Source organism: Lampetra planeri, chromosome 81 (genome assembly GCF_965212315.1).
Source record: "Lampetra planeri chromosome 81, kcLamPlan1.2.h2, whole genome shotgun sequence".
NCBI lineage: Eukaryota > Metazoa > Chordata > Hyperoartia > Petromyzontiformes > Petromyzontidae > Lampetra > Lampetra planeri.
In genome coordinates, this window is record NC_136185.1 from 2,611,468 (window position 1) to 2,629,165 (window position 17,698).

Consider the following 17,698-nt stretch of genomic DNA (forward strand, 5'->3'; position numbering starts at 1 on the left):
GACAGCCAAAATTGTGTGCTCGGAGTTTTAGGTTTAACATTCATTTTGAAGATTCGAGGGCTTCCTGGCATGTTTATGACCATTCGCCCTCTCATTGTGTGCCAAAACAGCCCGTGTGATGAATTTGGGAATCTTTTTCACTATATCATAAATATATGAATAAGTGTTGACTTATAAGTCATGTGTTACTGTGTAAATATGCATTCCTCTGTGCATCGATACTGACGTGGATATAACTTTTTTTCTGTCTGCAGCTGTCGCTTCCTCTGCAGACTTGGTCTGATGGAGCAAAGGCACTCGGCGTGGCTCGGTGCAAAAAGGCAACAATGCGACCTGCGTGCCAACAGCACGGATCGTCCTGCACATTTGACAAGGCACCAGAGAACTCACACAGGAGAGAAACCCTTCAAGTGCAGTGTGTGTGGGAAAGCGTTTGAATATTCATCTATTCTTGTAATACACCAGAGAACACACACGGGAGAGAAACCCTTCAAGTGCAGTGTGTGTGGGAAGGCGTTTTCAAGTTCATCTACTCATGTAACTCACCAGAGAACACACACGGGAGAGAAACCCTTCAAGTGCAGTGTGTGTGGGAAGGCTTTTGCACAGTCATCTACTCTTGGAGCACACCAGAGAACACACACGGGAGAGAAACCCTTCAAGTGCAGTGTGTGTGGGAAAGCGTTTGAATATTCATCTATTCTTGTAATACACCAGAGAACACACACGGGAGAGAAACCCTTCAAGTGCAGTGTGTGTGGGAAGGCGTTTTCAAGTTCATCTACTCTTGTAACACACCAGAGAACACACACGGGAGAGAAACCCTTCAAGTGCAGTGTGTGTGGGAAGGCTTTTGCACAGTCATCTACTCTTGGAGCACACCAAAGAACACACACGGGAGAGAAACCCTTCAAGTGCAGTGTGTGTGGGAAGGCGTTTTTATTTTCATCTCATCTTGAAATACACCAGAGAACACACACGGGAGAGAAACCCTTCAGGTGCACTCTGTGCGGGACGGCATTTGCACGTAATGAATATCTTCAAGTACACCAGAGAACACACACGGGAGATAAACCCTTTAAGTGCAGTGTGTGTGGGAAGGCGTTTGCACAGTCATCTACTCTTCTAACACACCAGAGAACACACACGGGAGAGAATCCCTTCAAGTGCAGTGTGTGTGGGAAGGCATTTGCACAGTCATCAAATCTTCAAAGACACCAGAGAACACACAAGAATCAGAAGATCCACAAGGAGTGGAGTCTGAAATCAGCTTGCGAAAGTCAAAGTGCCGCAATGAGCCCATCCCTCATCAAACAAGAACCGGAAGACAATTCCAGCTTGGATGCTTTTAAAGGTATCGAGGTGAAACGTGAAGAAGTGATGGTGAAGAGTGAAGAAGTGATGGTGAAGAGCGAAGAAGTGAAGGTAAAATGTGAAGATGAAGATTCAACTCCAAAATCGGACCTTCACATCGATGGAGGCAACGTGAAGCAGGAGGAGAATTCTGACTGTGAGGCAGAGCGAGGCAACTCCCAGCAGTTTGTGGAAGTGGAGGTGTGGGTGGACTTCCTCCGAGACAATACAAAGTCAAATGGAGACCCGGTAGATGTGTAAGCCAGTGACGATGTCGCTCCAATAGACGCACCTTTGTGACAGGCTTTTTATGACAAGAATGAAGTTGAACACTCAATTCCTAGGTTCCACCTGCAGAGTAAGAGCGGCCAGTCTGTGTGGACCTGTGTGTTGGGTAGATATCTAACCAGGAGCGAGAGCCAATAAGCTCCCAAGCATTCGCTATGTTATCAATTGCATTTATATGGTGCTTGCTTAATCGCCTCGGCAACTCGGAGTTCTATAAATATACAAACACAGACATAATTTCAACCGTGATGATGGGTACAAACTTAGTAATCATTGGAAAGATGTTATCAACCACGCAAAAAAGACTTAATTACACATTTTTGGACCATCTTATCTGACAGGCACTATTTTACTTTACTTTACCGAGTGTTAACATCCCCAGTGTTTAACAGTACTCTCTTCATTGTTCAGCCAGCACTGGTATAAACATGGGCATTTTCGTTCTTTTCTATCATGTGTATCAACAGGTGCTTGTACACAAACATGTCCACGTACACTTGCACCCCACACTCTCTTTTGGCCTCCCCTCCCCCTCTCTGTCCAATGCGTTGGCGTGTGCAGCAGTAGTTGCTTGCGCACAACCACGTCCACGCCGCCGACTCTCGTGTACCACGTCGTGCATTCTTTTGGCCCCGCCCCCCCTCCCCCTCCCGATGCGTTCTACGTGGCACGTCGTGCCGTCTTTGAGCCCCGCGCCCCTCCCTCCCGATACGTTCCATTCATTGGCTACCACATTCTGATGAGCTCCCCCCCCCTCTCCTCCCCCCTCAACTTGCTTTTAAGGGATTACATCTTGAATCATTGCCTCACTTGATGCAGCAAATTTGGCTGTGACGGTCCCACCTGATGACGGAGACTTGTGTTGCCTCCGAAACGTCATGATTTTTATTTTATTTTACTTTCATTAATTTTAATGTTTTACCTACGTGACTTTACCGAAAAAACCTAAGAATATGAATCCTTGCAGTCACGAAAGCTTCAAATCTAGAATGAGTTCTATATCGTTTCTCGTCTCAAACACTCGAAGAGCATCCCCGAGTAGCAGCTGCCCCTATGTGGCACAAGGTGGTGGCCGTGCACCGGCCTGCATGTGGACAAGAGCCTGTCAGTAGGGGGCGATGGTTGATGTGGCATCTCAGTTGTGGAGTTTGTAGATAATGTTTTTAGAATTTGCTACATTTTGACCCAGATGCCATCATGCAATGGCCTACTCGTTTTGAATGGTGCATTAGTATGTTGTACATACACTGTTAAGCAGACGGTGCGTATTTTTTTAATTAGCTTCTTGTTAATAGGATGTAACCTAATGCAGTATATTTCAGTGCAGTAATTAAATTTTGTTAATATGCCTGTCAATAATTTAGAATGAATACTTGTATGATGGTGTGCGTACATGTACCATTTTGTCTATAAGGGTCAAACATTGAATAAGTGATGTTAGGACACAGTGTGTGTTTTGCAAGTAATCTGTACGGATCACTCAGGTGAGACTCATTGTTCTTGTGATACAGGTAAAAGGGTATTTTTGTGTTTTCAGGAAGCATCTCCCTCTGGAGCAACTCATTGTCTTTGAAATAGGGAGCACACTCGGATCATTCATCTGTTACGAGGCATACCACTCAAAAGTTACACGTAGAGGAGATACATTCTCTACAACACGAATTATAATTTTGTATTACGTGTTGACGTAGATTTTGTCTAACTAGGGCTAGAAATGCTCCTTGCTGATTAACGTTTGGATGTCAGTAACTATCGGTTGAAGCAAGCCCGGCTGCTCTTGAGACGCTGTGCACCAATAAGGGTCCCCAGGTGGCTTGCACTGAATCAATGACGGACTCCCAGAAGGCTTTGCTAGTTATAGTTTGTGTAAAATATTCCTCTGTTTCATGGAGAGATCGATAAATGAAAGATGTCGTGTCTGCTGATCTGCTTCATAGCAAGGAGGTAATTTTAAGAGCACATTTGAAATACATTTTTGGTACAGATTTGTATTCGGTTACAAGGCAGAGCACATCTAGTAGATACATTCTGCACAACAACATTCATTTTAAATTTGCATGACGTCTTATATGTTGGCGAACTAGGACAAGAAATGGTCTTTGCCGATTAACGTCTGGATGTTCACAACCATGTGTTGAAGCAAGCCTGACCGCCTGCGGCGTCCCTCACAACCATTTATGGCCTTGGGCCAGGAAAGTCACGAAGAAAATTGCGCACGAACGACGCATTCACGCAAGCTCCCGATGCTCCGTTTTGAAGTTTTAAAATGAAACAACTTTGAATTGTATTATGTTTTGCATTTGATACTTGTATTTCTTCATTAAAAGCTGATATCATTTTCCATCTGGAAGACTTCATTGAAAACGACATTTCGTGTGAATTTTCTCTAGTCGTTAAGCAGATGGCCTTACCGGGGTTCGGTTCGATGCGGACTTTCACCTGGTTGGGATCGCGGGGCGGAGATAAGGCAACACAGAGCTGGCCGTGCCAGAAGACCGCCATCTTCAGATCGATTCCAACGCGATCGAACGTCTGTCCCTGCTCCTCCGTCGTTCATGTAGGGGGCGCGTAGGTTTGCAGCGCCTCCTGCATGAAAACGAAGGAAAGTGCAGGGTTCATCACAGATGAAGTTGTGTGCTTATATAAGAGTGCTCGCGGGAAGTACCCGGCGTGAAATTTCCCGCTTTTTATCGTAATATATAGGATACTAAGGCTAAGCACACCCGAGGATTGCACTTTTGTTGAAAAATGAAGTTGCAAATATTTGTCCATTATTGGCCAAAAACGGCATAGGTTAGTATGCCGATATTCTATATTGGGACGTGCACATTTCATCATAAAATTTTCAACTTTTAATCTAATACATAGCATACTAAGGCTAAATACAATGGAGCAATGAACTTTTGTCGACTAATAAGGCTGAAAGTTTGGCCAATTTTGGCCGATTTTATTTTTTTTCTTTAAAATTTCATGGTGAAATTTCCCACTTTTTTTTACGTAATATATATAGGATACTAAGGCTAAACACACCCGAGGATTGCACTTTTGTTAAAAAATGAAGCTGTAAAAATGTGTCCATTATTGGCCAAAAACGGCATATGTTAGTATGCCGATTTTCTATACTGGGACGTGAACATTTCATCATAAAATGTTCCACTTTTAATCTAATACATGGCATACTAAGGGTAAATACAATTGATGAATGAACTTTTTGTTGAAAAGGAGAGCTATGAAAATTTTGCTTATTTTGGTTAAAACCGGCATAAGTATGGCGATTTTATTTTTGGGACGTGAAAATGTAATGGTGAAATTTCCCACTTTTAAAGTAATATAGAGCTTAACAAAATGGAGGAATTAACTTTTTCTTGGAAAATCTAGCTATGAAAATTGAGCAAATTTTGGCCAAGAACGGCATTGGTTAACTATGCTGATTTGATGTTTTTACTTCAAATTTCATGGTGAAATTTCCCACTTTTAATGTAATATATAGGCTACTCAGGCTAACCACAACCGAGGAATGCACTTTTTCTTCAAAAATACAGCTGTAAAAATTCGTTAAATTTTAGCCAAAAACGGCAGTATGCCGATTTCCTGTTTGGGACGTGAAAATTTAATGGTGAAATTTCCCACTTTTAATGTAATATAGAGCATACTAATCCTTAACAAAATGGAGGAATTCACTTTTTCTTTTTACTTCTAAATTTCATGCATGAAATTCCACACTTTTTAACGTAATATATAGGCTACTCAGGCTAAACACAACTAAGGAATGCACTTTTCGTTGAAAAATAAAGCTAGGAAAATTGGACCAATTTTGCCAAAAAACGGCCTAGGTTAGTATGGCGATCATCTTTTTAAGGACGTGAAAATGTCATCGTGAAATGTCGAGAGCCAAGCCACGACATCTACAAAGTGCTGCTCATAGCGAGTAGCAGCACCGATGGAGGTCGTCACGGCACACACAGAGGGGGTGGGTGGCCAGCCCCACGCCCGGCCGCCTTTGTCTCCCCAGTGCGAGCGATGTTGACACACCGCACCGGGTTCTCGTTTGAGGCCGTTTCGACACTGCCGCTCCCCTTCTGTCAACAAACTTGAACTCTGACCCCGCCCTCTGACGTCACCGCTCAGTGTGACCTCATCGGCGTCAAACGCCAGGGGGAGGTGTGCCTCGTTAGTGACGTCATGTCACCAATCCCCCCACCCCCCGACCGCGAAGCTCTTGAGCGTGACGTCACCTCCGCTCGGCCGCTGCCGATATCTGTCCCAGTGCCAATCCTTATTTGGGCAAAGCTACGGCCGGTGACTGGCGCCTCATTAACATAATTTATTCGTGAAAGTCGTCGCGAGTTTTTTTGCGACGGGTTCAGCAGCCCCGCCCCATCCCTCCACGTCTGGGCTGGTCTCATTAACATAATTTGTTCAAGTTAAGTCCCGTTCGTCGTGGGAGGAGAGTGTCTCGTACGCGCAAGTGACGTCATGTCACCTGCTGCTGCCGCGTGACGTCACGAAGTAACGGAAAGTTGCGGCTCCGCGCGGGAACTGAAATCCGAGGTAAGAAATTCTGATCGCGGTTGTGGTGGTTGTGGTTGTAGTGGTGGTTGTTGTTGTGGTGGTTGTGGTTGTTGTTTATCGAGGTAGAGCCTCGCTCTCTCTCTCTCGCAGGGATGTTATTTGAGTAGCAGCGAGCATGGAAGCGATGTCCAGATTGAAACTTTACAACGCGGGGCCTTGCCTCCTGCCCTCGCCTGGTCGCGTTCGCTTCAATTCTCTCGCTTCGTTTGGCAATTTCGATTTAAAGCTTTCGTGACTGCAGTGATTCATCTGCTTGGTTCTTTCGGTAAAGTCATCACGTAGAATGGAAATAATAAAAGAATAAACATAAAATAATAAAAATGTAACATAATAAACTTTTAATATGTTTTATATCACGTAAAATGGAAATAATAAAATAATAAACATAAACCGATAAAATAATAAAAATAAAACATAACCTTTTAATTTGTTTTATATCACGTAGAATGGAAATAATAAAATAATAAAAATAAAACAAACTTTTATTATGTTTCACATCACGTAGAATGAAAATAATAAAATTGTAAAACTAATATGTTTAATATTTGTATTATTTTATTATTTCCATTCTACGTGACTTTACCGAAAGAACCAAGAAGATAGTTTAGCAACCTGTGGAAGAACGCGATCAGCCAGGCGATGCGTTAGTTGTGACTGCAAGGATTCATGCCCTTAGGTTTGTTCGGTAAAGTCACCGTGTAGGTGAAAAATTAAATAAAAATTAATAAAAGTAACAATAGAATAAAATATAAAATAAAAAATCACGACGTTTCGGAGGCAACACAAGTCATCAGGTGGGACCGTCACAGCCAGATTTGCTGCATCAAGTGAGGCGTGATTTTTTTATTATTTTATTTCTATTTTTACTTTTATTAATTTTAATTTAATTTTCTACCTACATGGTGACTTTATCGAAATAACCTGGTGTGTTGACCGACTCTGTGTTGCATTACATTTCAAATATTAAGTTTGTTGTGTCTCTCTCTGTGTGCAGTCACCAAAGCTCAAAATCTCTCATTGACACAAGGCCGTAGTTATAATGTTATAATAAATATAATATATATTAATTATAATGTTATAATAAGTATAATATGTTATAATAAATATAACATGTTATAATAATCATAATATGTTATAATAATTATAATAATCAAATATGCCCCTCCAATATATTTCTGTAAAATATTTGTAAATAATAATTGCGATGCTCTGTTAATAAAAAGAACAATTTGCTAAACCTTGGCCACGAAATCTGGAGTTGTCTTCATATCACAATGCATAGATTTCTGTTTATATGATTGCGTTGTAGTTTATGAATCCCTAATCTCTGCCATTACATACTATGAAACAAGAAAAGGTAAAAAAGAAAAAACAGAGCAATGTAATACAATACACTATTAGACATTATTGTATCAAATAAAACAAATTCCATCCCATGTGTTAGTGAACTTTTAAAAATATGTTTGGGAGGAAATGGCAGGAAATGAGTTTTCAAATTTAGATATTTTTCTGGGGGGGGGACCCCAGACCCCCCTGGAAGATTTGGTCCCCCCCCAATGTTGACTCCATGGCTACGGCCTTGCATTGACGTGCTAATTTCTCTACCCCCCCCTCTCTACCCCCCCCCCCCTCTCTCTGCCCCCCTTCTCTCTCTGCCCCTCTCTCTATTTAAGGCCTCGACACAGGCGTTGTTTCTCTGTGTGCTTGTGTCTCTCTCTGTGTGTCTCTGTGTCATCTCTCTGTGTCTATGTGTGTGTGTCTCTCTCTGTGTGTCTGTGTCATTTGTCTGTGTGTCTACAGTGAGGGAAAAGAGTATTTGATCCCCTGCTTATTTTGTACGATTGCCCACTGACAAAGAAATGATCAGTCTATAATTTTAATGGTAGGTTTATTTGAACAGTGAGAGACAGAATAACAGCAACAAAAATCCAGAAAAACGCATGTCAAAATGTTATAAATGGATTTGCGTTTTAATGAGGGAAATAAGTATTTGACCCCTCTGCAAAACATGACTTAGTACTTGGTGGCAAAACCCTTGTTGGCAATCACAGAGTTCAGACGTTTCTTGTAGTTGGCCACCAGGTTTGCACACATTTCAGGAGGGATTTTGTCCCACTCCTCTTTGCAGATCTTCTCCAAGTCAATAAGGTTTCGAGGCTGACGTTTGGCAACTCGAACCTTCAGCTCCCTCCACAAATTTTCTATGGGATTAAGGTCTGGAGACTGGCTAGGCCACTCCAGGACCTTAATGTGCTTCTTCTTGATCCACTCCTTTGTTGCCTTGGCCGTGTGTTTTGGGTCATTGTCATGCTGGAATACCCATCCACGACCTATTTTCAATGCCCTGGCTGAGGGAAGGAGGTTCTCACCCAAGATTTGACAGTACATGGCCCCGTCCATCGTCCCTTTGATGCGGTGAAGTTGTCCTGTCCCTTTAGCAGAAAAACACCCCCAAAGCATAATGTTTCCATCTCCATGTTTGACGGTGGGGATGGTGTTCTTGGGGTCATAGGCAGCATTCCTCTTCCAAACACGGCTAGTTGAGTTGATGCCAAAGAGCTCCATTTTGGTCTCATCTGACCACAACACTTTCACCCAGTTGTCCTCTGAATCATTCCGATGTTCATTGGCAAACTTCAGATGGGCATGTAAATGTGCTTTCTTGAGCAGGGGGACCTTGCGGGCGCTGCAGGATTTCAGTCCTTCACGGCGTAGTGTGTTACCAACTGTTTTCTTGGTGACTATAGTCTCAGCTGCCTTGAGATCATTGACAAGATCCTCCCGTGTAGTTCTGGGCTGATTCCTCACCGTTTTCATGATCATTGCAACTCCACGAGGTGAGATCTTGCATGGAGCCCCAGGCCGAGTGAGATTTACAGTTCTTTTGTGTTTCTTCCATTTGCAAATAATCGCACCAACTGTTGTCACCTTATCGCCAAGCTGCTTGGCGATGGTCTTGTAGCCCATTCCAGCCTTGTGTAGGTCTACAATCTTGTCCCTGACATCCTTGGAGAGCTCTTTGGTCTTGGCCATGGTGGAGAGTTTGGAATCTGATTGATTGATTTCTACTGTGAACAGGTGTCTTTTATACAGGTAACAAGCTGATATTAGGAGCACTCCCTTTAAGAGTGTGCTCCTAATCTCAGCTCGTTACCTGTATAAAAGACACCTGGGAGCCAGAAATCATTCTGATTGAGAGGGGGTCAAATACTTATTTCCCTCATTAAAATGCAAATCAATTTATAACATTTTTGACATGCGTTTTTCTGGATTTTTGTTGTTGTTATTCTGTCTCTCACTGTTCAAATAAACCTACCATTAAAATTATAGACTGATCATTTCTTTTTCAGTGGGCAAACGTACAAAATCAGCAGGGGATCAAATACTTTTTTACCTCACTGTATGTGTGTGTCTCTCTTTGTGTGTCTCTGTGTCATCTCTCTCTGTGTGTCTATGTGTGTGTCTCTCTCTCTGTGTCTTTCTGTCATCTCTCTCTGCTTATGTGTCTGTCTATGTGTCTCTGTGTCTGTGTTTTGTCTCTCTCTCAAATTGAGCAATCTTTGGAAGAACGTTATCAACCAGTTGGGGTGTTGACTGTTATGTTAGCTGACTCTCTGTTGTATTGCATTACATTTCTAAGTTTACTAGGTTTTTTTTCTCTTTCATTTGTACCTGATGATGATTGCTTGTGTTGCAATCGAAACGTCGTATGCTATTTGCACACAGCGTTGGTTTAGGTGCTTTTTGTGGAATATTTTGCTGTTTTTCCCTGGATTTTAATGTTTGCACAGTCACATAGTCACTTTAAGATGTTTCCTCGTTCATGTTTTTGTTTTTTGTTTGTTACGGTTGCATCTGATTCAAGAGGCGAATGGCTCACGGGGCTATACCAAATAAATGAAACTGAAACTATAATGTAATTTATTTATTTATTATACGTGACTTTACCGAAAGAACCAAAGAGTATCTTGCTTAAGTTTTAATTTCTCTTCACCTGGCTCGCTACTTTGTAACTTTGTTTTATTTGAAATATTCACACTTTTTTTTCATTTTTTACCAGGCCACGCCCGCTTGAGCTGCTGTACCGCTCTTGTTTTCAGAAGCGACCTGCTCACAACAACAACAAGGTGAAGCTTGTCAACAGCGTGGTGGTGTTCACTCTAGATGCGTGGCGGTGTTCACTCTGGACGCGTGGTGGTGTTCACTCTAAACGCGTGGCGGTGTTCACTCTATACGCGTGGTGGTGTTCACTCTAGACGCGTGGCGGTGTTCACTCTGGACGCGTGGCGGTGTTCACTCTGGACACGTGGCGTTGTTCACTCTCTGCATGTGGAGTGGGGACAACCGGCGGATCCGGAGGGAAATCCACACGACCACGGGAAGAGAGAAAGACACACAAACTAAATATACAGCAGGCGTCAGGGTTGGGATGAATCCATGACTTCCTGTATGCCAGGAGAGGTAGTTAATATCTCACCACGGGGAGCGAGAGAGACACGCAGCCTCGGCGATGTTGATTAATCCTCATTGAATTACTTTGTGGAGTCAGGAAGCATTAATAGTGAGAAGATGAAGGTGGCTAGGCATGGGTCTGGACACACCTCTTAACCATGCCAGTGTGTGACAGTGTAAAGTTTGTGTTTGCAGTTAAGTCTATTAACTCTATTGAACACGGAGGTTATACTGTATCACAACAATAGTTTGTTTTTGTTTTCCTCTGGAACTTTATAAGAATGGAAACAGTCAAGAAGTTAACACAGCAAACACATGCAGCTGAAGTCAGATCTGTTCATTCCAGCGTGCAAGGACATCGTGAGCCTGGCTGGCTTCACACCTCTAAGTTGCGATTGAACATTAATTTATGCATTTTTGCATGACACAAATAGTATTCTTTTCAACACCTTTTGCTATGTCAGCTAAATTTAGCTTTCATAAATACAGTGATCCCTCGTTTATCGCGGTTAATGGGGACCGGAACCCCCCGCGATGAGTGAAAATTCGCGAAGTAGGATTGGCCCCCCTAGGAAATTCCTTATATGTGTGTGTGGGTACCAGAATGTTTAAAATATGTATATTTATACTTTAAATCTATTTAATTATAAAACCTTAATATTATACATTCACTCTCTCTCTCATACGATACGTATTATGGTGTTCTACACTCACCAGTTAATTTCGAACACAACACTAAGATACGCGAGACACAGTTGACAGCATGAACGAGAGTGGCGAGATACAACAAGGGAATAAGCTGGGAGAGGATGCGATGATGCGCAGCCAATCAGCTCACGGGATACTGTACATCCACTCGTGCTCTCATTCGTCAATCTCGCGCCGGGAACCAATCACGTGCCTTTTCTGAAAAATCCACGATGCACTGAGGCCGCGAAACTTGAACCGCGAAGTGGCGAGGGATTACTGTATTCCTTTTGTAGCTAGACAGCCAAAATTGCGTGCTCGGAGTTTTAGGTTTAACATTCATTTTGAAGATTCGAGGGCTTCCTGGCATGTTTATGACCATTCGCCCTCTCATTGTGTGCCAGAACAGCCCGTGTGATGAATTTGGGAATCTTTTTCACTATATCATGAATATATGAATAAGTGTTGACTTCTAAGTCATGTGTTACTGTGTAAATATGCATTCCTCTGTGCGTCGATACTGACGTGGATATAACTTTTTTTCTGTCTGCAGCTGTCGCTTCCTCTACAGACTTGGTCTGATGGAGCAAAGGCACTCGGCGCGGCTCGGTGCAAAAAGGCATCAATGCGACTGGTGTGCATACAGCACGGATCTTCCTGCACATTTGACAAGGCACCAGAGAACTCACACAGGAGAGAAACCCTTCAAGTGCAGTGTGTGTGGGAAAGCGTTTGAATATTCATCTATTCTTGTAATACACCAGAGAACACACACGGGAGAGAAACCCTTCAAGTGCAGTGTGTGTGGGAAGGCATTTTCAATTTCATCTCATCTTGTAGCACACCAGAGAACACACACGGGAGAGAAACCCTTCAGATGCACTCTGTGCGGGAAGGCGTTTGCACTTAAACATACTCTTGAAGTACACCAGAGAACATACACGGGAGAGAAACCCTTCAAGTGCAGTGTGTGTGGGAAGGCGTTTTTATTTTCATCTCATCTTGAAATACACCAGAGAACACACACGGGAGAGAAACCCTTCAGGTGCACTCTGTGCAGGACGGCATTTGCACGTAATGAATATCTTCAAGTACACCAGAGAACACACACGGGAGAGAAACCCTTTAAGTGCAGTGTGTGTGGGAAGGCGTTTGCACAGTCATCTACTCTTCTAACACACCAGAGAACACACACGGGAGAGAATCCCTTCAAGTGCAGTGTGTGTGGGAAGGCATTTGCACAGTCATCAAATCTTCAAAGACACCAGAGAACACACAAGCATCAGAAGATCCACAAGGAGTGGAGTCTGAAATCAGCTTGCGAAAGTCAAAGTGCCGCAATGAGCCCATCCCTCATCAAACAAGAACCGGAAGACAATTCCAGCTTGGATGCTTTTAAAGGTATCGAGGTGAAACGTGAAGAAGTGATGGTGAAGAGTGAAGAAGTGATGGTGAAGAGCGAAGAAGTGAAGGTAAAATGTGAAGATGAAGATTCAACTCCAAAATCGGACCTTCACATCGATGGAGGCAACGTGAAGCAGGAGGAGAATTCTGACTGTGAGGCAGAGCGAGGCAACTCCCAGCAGTTTGTGGAAGTGGAGGTGTGGGTGGACTTCCTCCGAGACAATACAAAGTCAAATGGAGACCCGGTAGATGTGTAAGCCAGTGACGATGTCGCTCCAATAGACGCACCTTTGTGACGGGCTTTTTATGACAAGAATGAAGTTGAACACTCAATTCCTAGGTTCAACCTGCAGAGTAAGAGCGGCCAGTCTGTGTGGACCTGTGTGTTGGGTAGATCTCTAACCAGGAGCGAGAGCCAATAAGCTCCCAAGCATTCGCTATGTTATCAATTGCATTTATATGGTGCTTGCTTAATCGCCTTGGCAACTCGGAGTTCTATAAATATACAAACACAGACATAATTTCAACCGTGATGATGGGTACAAACTTAGTAATCATTGGAAAGATGTTATCAACCACGCAAAAAAGACTTAATTACACATTTTTGGACCATCTTATCTGACAGGCACTATTTTACTTTACTTTACCGAGTGTTAACATCCCCAGTGTTTAACAGTACTCTCTTCATTGTTCAGCCAGCACTGGTATAAACATGGGCATTTTCGTTCTTTTCTATCATGTGTATCAACAGGTGCTTGTACACAAACATGTCCACGTACACTTGCACCCCACACTCTCTTTTGGCCTCCCCTCCCCCTCTCTGTCCAATGCGTTGGCGTGTGCAGCAGTAGTTGCTTGCGCACAACCACGTCCACGCCGCCGACTCTCGTGTACCACGTCGTGTATTCTTTTGGCCCCGCCCCCCCTCCCCCTCCCGATGCGTTCTACGTGGCACGTCGTGCCGTCTTTGAGCCCCGCGCCCCTCCCTCCCGATACGTTCCATTCATTGGCTACCACATTCTGATGAGCTCCCCCCCCCTCTCCTCCCCCCTCAACTTGCTTTTAAGGGATTACATCTTGAATCATTGCCTCACTTGATGCAGCAAATCTGGCTGTGACGGTCCCACCTGATGACGGAGACTTGTGTTGCCTCCGAAACGTCGTGATTTTTATTTTATTTTACTTTCATTAATTTTAATGTTTTACCTACGTGACTTTACCGAAAAAACCTAACAATATGAATCCTTGCAGTCACGAAAGCTTCAAATCTAGAATGAGTTCTATATCGTTTCTCGTCTCAAACACTCGAAGAGCATCCCCGAGTAGCAGCTGCCCCTATGTGGCACAAGGTGGTGGCCGTGCACCGGCCTGCATGTGGACAAGAGCCTGTCAGTAGGGGGCGATGGTTGATGTGGCATCTCAGTTGTGGAGTTTGTAGATAATGTTTTTAGAATTTGCTACATTTTGACCCAGATGCCAGCATGCAATGGCCTACTCGTTTTGAATGGTGCATTAGTATGTTGTACATACACTGTTAAGCAGACGGTGCGTATTTTTTATATTAGCTTCTTGTTAATATGATGTAACCTAATGCAGTATATTTCAGTGCAGTAATTCAATTTTGTTAATATGCCTGTCAATAATTTAGAATGAATACTTGTATGATGGTGTGCGTACATGTACCATTTTGTCTATAAGGGTCAAACATTGAATAAGTGATGTTAGGACAAAGTGTGTGTTTTGCAAGTAACCTGTACAGATCACTCAGGTGAGACTCATTGTTCTTGTGGTACAGGTCAAAGGGTACTTTTGTGTTTTCAGGAAGCATCTCCCTCTGGAGCAACTCATTGTCTTTGAAATAGGGAGCACACTCGGATCATTCATCAGTTACAAGGCATACCACTCAAAAGTTACACGTAGAGGAGATACATTCTCAACAACACGAATTATAATTTTGTATTACGTGTTGACGTAGATTTTGTCGAATTAGGACGGGAAATGGTCCTTGCCGATTAACGTCTGGATGTTGACAACCATGGGTTGAAGCAAGCCTGACCGCCTGCGGTGCCCCTCACAACCATTTACAGCCTTGGGCCAGGAAAGTAAAAAAAAAATAGCACACGAACGACGCATCCGCGCAAGCACCCGATGCTCCCTTTTGAAGTTTTAATATGAAACAACTTTGAATTGTATATTGTTTTGCATTTGATTATTGTATTTCTTCATTAAAAGCCGATATCATTTTCCATCTGGAAGACTTCATTGAAAACAACATTTCGTGTGAATTTTCTCTCGTCGTGAGGTAAATGGCCTTACCGGGGTTCGGTTCGATGCGGACTTTCTCCTGGTTGGGATCGCGGGGTGGAGATAAGGCGACACAGAGCTGGCCGTGCCAGAAGACTGCCGTCTGCAGATCGATTCCAACGCGATCGAACGTCTGTCCCTGCTCCTCCGTCGTTCATGTAGGGGGCGAGTAGGTTTGCAGCGCCTCCTGCATGAAAACGAAGGAAAGTGCAGCGTTCATCACAGATGAAGTTGTGTGCTTAGATAAGAGTACTCGCGGGAAGTACCCGGCGTGAAATTTCCCACTTTTTATCGTAATATATAGGATACTAAGGCTAAGCACACCCGAGGATTGCACTTTTGTTGAAAAATGAAGTTGCAAATATTTGGCCATTATTGGTCAAAAACGGCATAGGTTAGTATGCCGATATTCTATATTGGGATGTGAACATTTCATCATAAAATGTTCCACTTTTAATCTAATACATAGCATACTAAGGGTAAATACAATTGATGAATTAACTTTTTGTTCAAAAAGAAAGCTATGAAAATTTGGCTTATTTTGGTTAATACTGGCATAAGTATGCCGATTTTATTTTTGGGACGTGAAAATGTAATCGTGAAATTTCCCACTTTTAAAGTAACAGAGCATACGAATGCTTAACAAAATGGAGGAATTAACTTTTTCTTTGAAAATCTAACTATGAAAATGTACCAAATTTTGGCCAAGAACAGCATTGGTAAAGTATGCCGATTTGATGTTTTTACTTAAAATTTCATGGTGAAATTTCTCACTTTCAATGTAATATATAGACTACTCAGGCTAAACACAACCGAGGAATGCACTTTTTGTTCAAAAATACAGCTGTAAAAATTCGTAAAATTTTAGCCAAAAACGGCAGAGGTTCGTATGGCGATTTCCTGTTTGGGACGTGAAAACTTAATGGTGAAATTTCCCACTTTTAATGTAATAGAGCATACTAATGCTTAACAAAATGGAGGAATTCACTTTTTTAAATCCTTTATATTAAGTTCGCTTGCTTGCTTGCTTGCGTGCTTGCTTGCTTGCTTACGACCGTGCAAATCTTTCGGTCGTTTTTTAACCCACTTCCCGTGATCCAATCGAGCTGACATTTTGCACACAGACTCGTTGTGCGAGACAATGTTCGTGAAAAAAATGTCAAAAATTTTACACTTTTTAGGCAACAAAAAGTATTTTACATTTATTCAAATAGAACTCATTCATGGCTTTGGCTGAACGTCACAGTGTAGGAGCCCAGAGCGTAACCCCTCCACAGGCCGTGGTGGAGTAGCGCAGTTGGTAGCGCCCTCGCTTCCCATGCCAAAGGTCGCGGGATCGATCCCCGCGTCCTCCACAGGCGAATATATTTTTAAATCCTTTATATTAAGTTCGCTTGCTTGCTTAGGACCGTGCAAATCTTTCGCTCGTTTTTTAACCCACTTCCCGTGATCCAATCGAGCTGACATTTTCCACACAGACTCGTTGTGTGTGACAATTAATTTTCGTGAAAAATAATTTCCAAAATTTTACACTGTTTAGGGAAAACAAATTAAATATTTAATTACCAATTGCTTAATACTGGCAGACAATCATCTGACCCATAGGTGGCAGCCATCTCAAGCCAGAGGACGAGAGGACTCTAGCCGCCACGCATATAAAGGATTTAAAAACTTTGTTTTTAAATCCTTTATATTAAGTTCGCTTGCTTGCTTGCGTGCTTGCGTGCTTGCTTACGACCGTGCAAATCTTTCGATCGTTTTTTAACCCACTTCCCGTGATCAAATCGAGCTGACATTTTCCACACAGACTCGTTGTGCGTGACAATACATTTTCGTGAAATTTTTTTTCCAAAATTTTACAGTTTAGGGAATTTTTTTAAAATATTTAATTACCAATTGCTTAATGGTGGCAGACAATCATCTGACCCATAGGTGGCAGCCATCTCAAGCCAGAGAACGAGAGGACTCTAGCCGCCACGCATATAAAGGATTTAGAGTGAAAAACTTTGTTTTTACGGGTTAATTTTTCTTTTTACTTCTAAATTTCATGCATGAAATTCCACACTTTTTAACGTAATATATAGGCAACACAACCAAGGAATGCACTTTTCGTTGAAAAATAAAGGTACGAAAATTGGACCAATTTTGCCAAAAAACGGCCTAGGTTAGTATGGCGATTTTCCTTTTATGGACGTGAAAATGTCATCGTGAAATGTCGCCAGCGGTGTGCTGGAGAGCCAAGACACGACATCTACAAAGTGCTGCTCATAGCGAGTAGCAGCACCGATGGAGGTCGTCACGGCACACGAGGGGGTGGGTGGCCAGCACCACGCCCGGCCGCCTTTGTCTCCCCAGTGCGAGCGATGTTGACACACCGCACCGGGTTCTCGTTTGAGGCCGTTTCGACACTGCCGCTCCCTTTCTGTCAACAAACTTGAACTCTGACCCCGCTCTCTGACGTCACCGCTCAGCGTGACCTCATCGGCATCAAACGCCAGGGGGAGGTGTACCCCGCAAGTGACGTCATGTCACCTGCTGCCGTGTGACGTCGCGAGGGACCAGGAAGTTGCCGCTCCGCCCGTAAACTGAAATCCGAGGTGAGAAATTATCATCGCGGTTGTGGTGGTGGTTGTTGTAG

The 17,698-nt window shown here is 43.0% G+C and overlaps 2 protein-coding genes across 4 annotated transcripts in view; both read left to right on the plus strand.

The window, feature by feature from the left end:
- LOC144738346 (uncharacterized) overlaps positions 1–17,698 on the plus strand; it is a 35,171-nt gene that overhangs the window by 11,114 nt on the left and 6,359 nt on the right. The gene's annotated exons all lie outside the window — the stretch shown is intronic.
- LOC144738344 (uncharacterized) overlaps positions 1–17,698 on the plus strand; it is a 69,892-nt gene that overhangs the window by 1,619 nt on the left and 50,575 nt on the right. The window contains exons 2-3 of one of the 3 annotated variants that reach the window (XM_078621391.1): positions 255–914; positions 12,230–12,334. In XM_078621391.1, the coding sequence (XP_078477517.1) occupies positions 283–914; positions 12,230–12,334 (737 nt within the window). In that variant the 5' untranslated portion in view covers positions 255–282. Of the gene's footprint in view, positions 1–254; positions 915–12,229; positions 12,335–17,554; positions 17,658–17,698 lie in introns of those variants that run through there. The other 2 variants (XM_078621389.1, XM_078621390.1) reach the window with 2 other exon arrangements.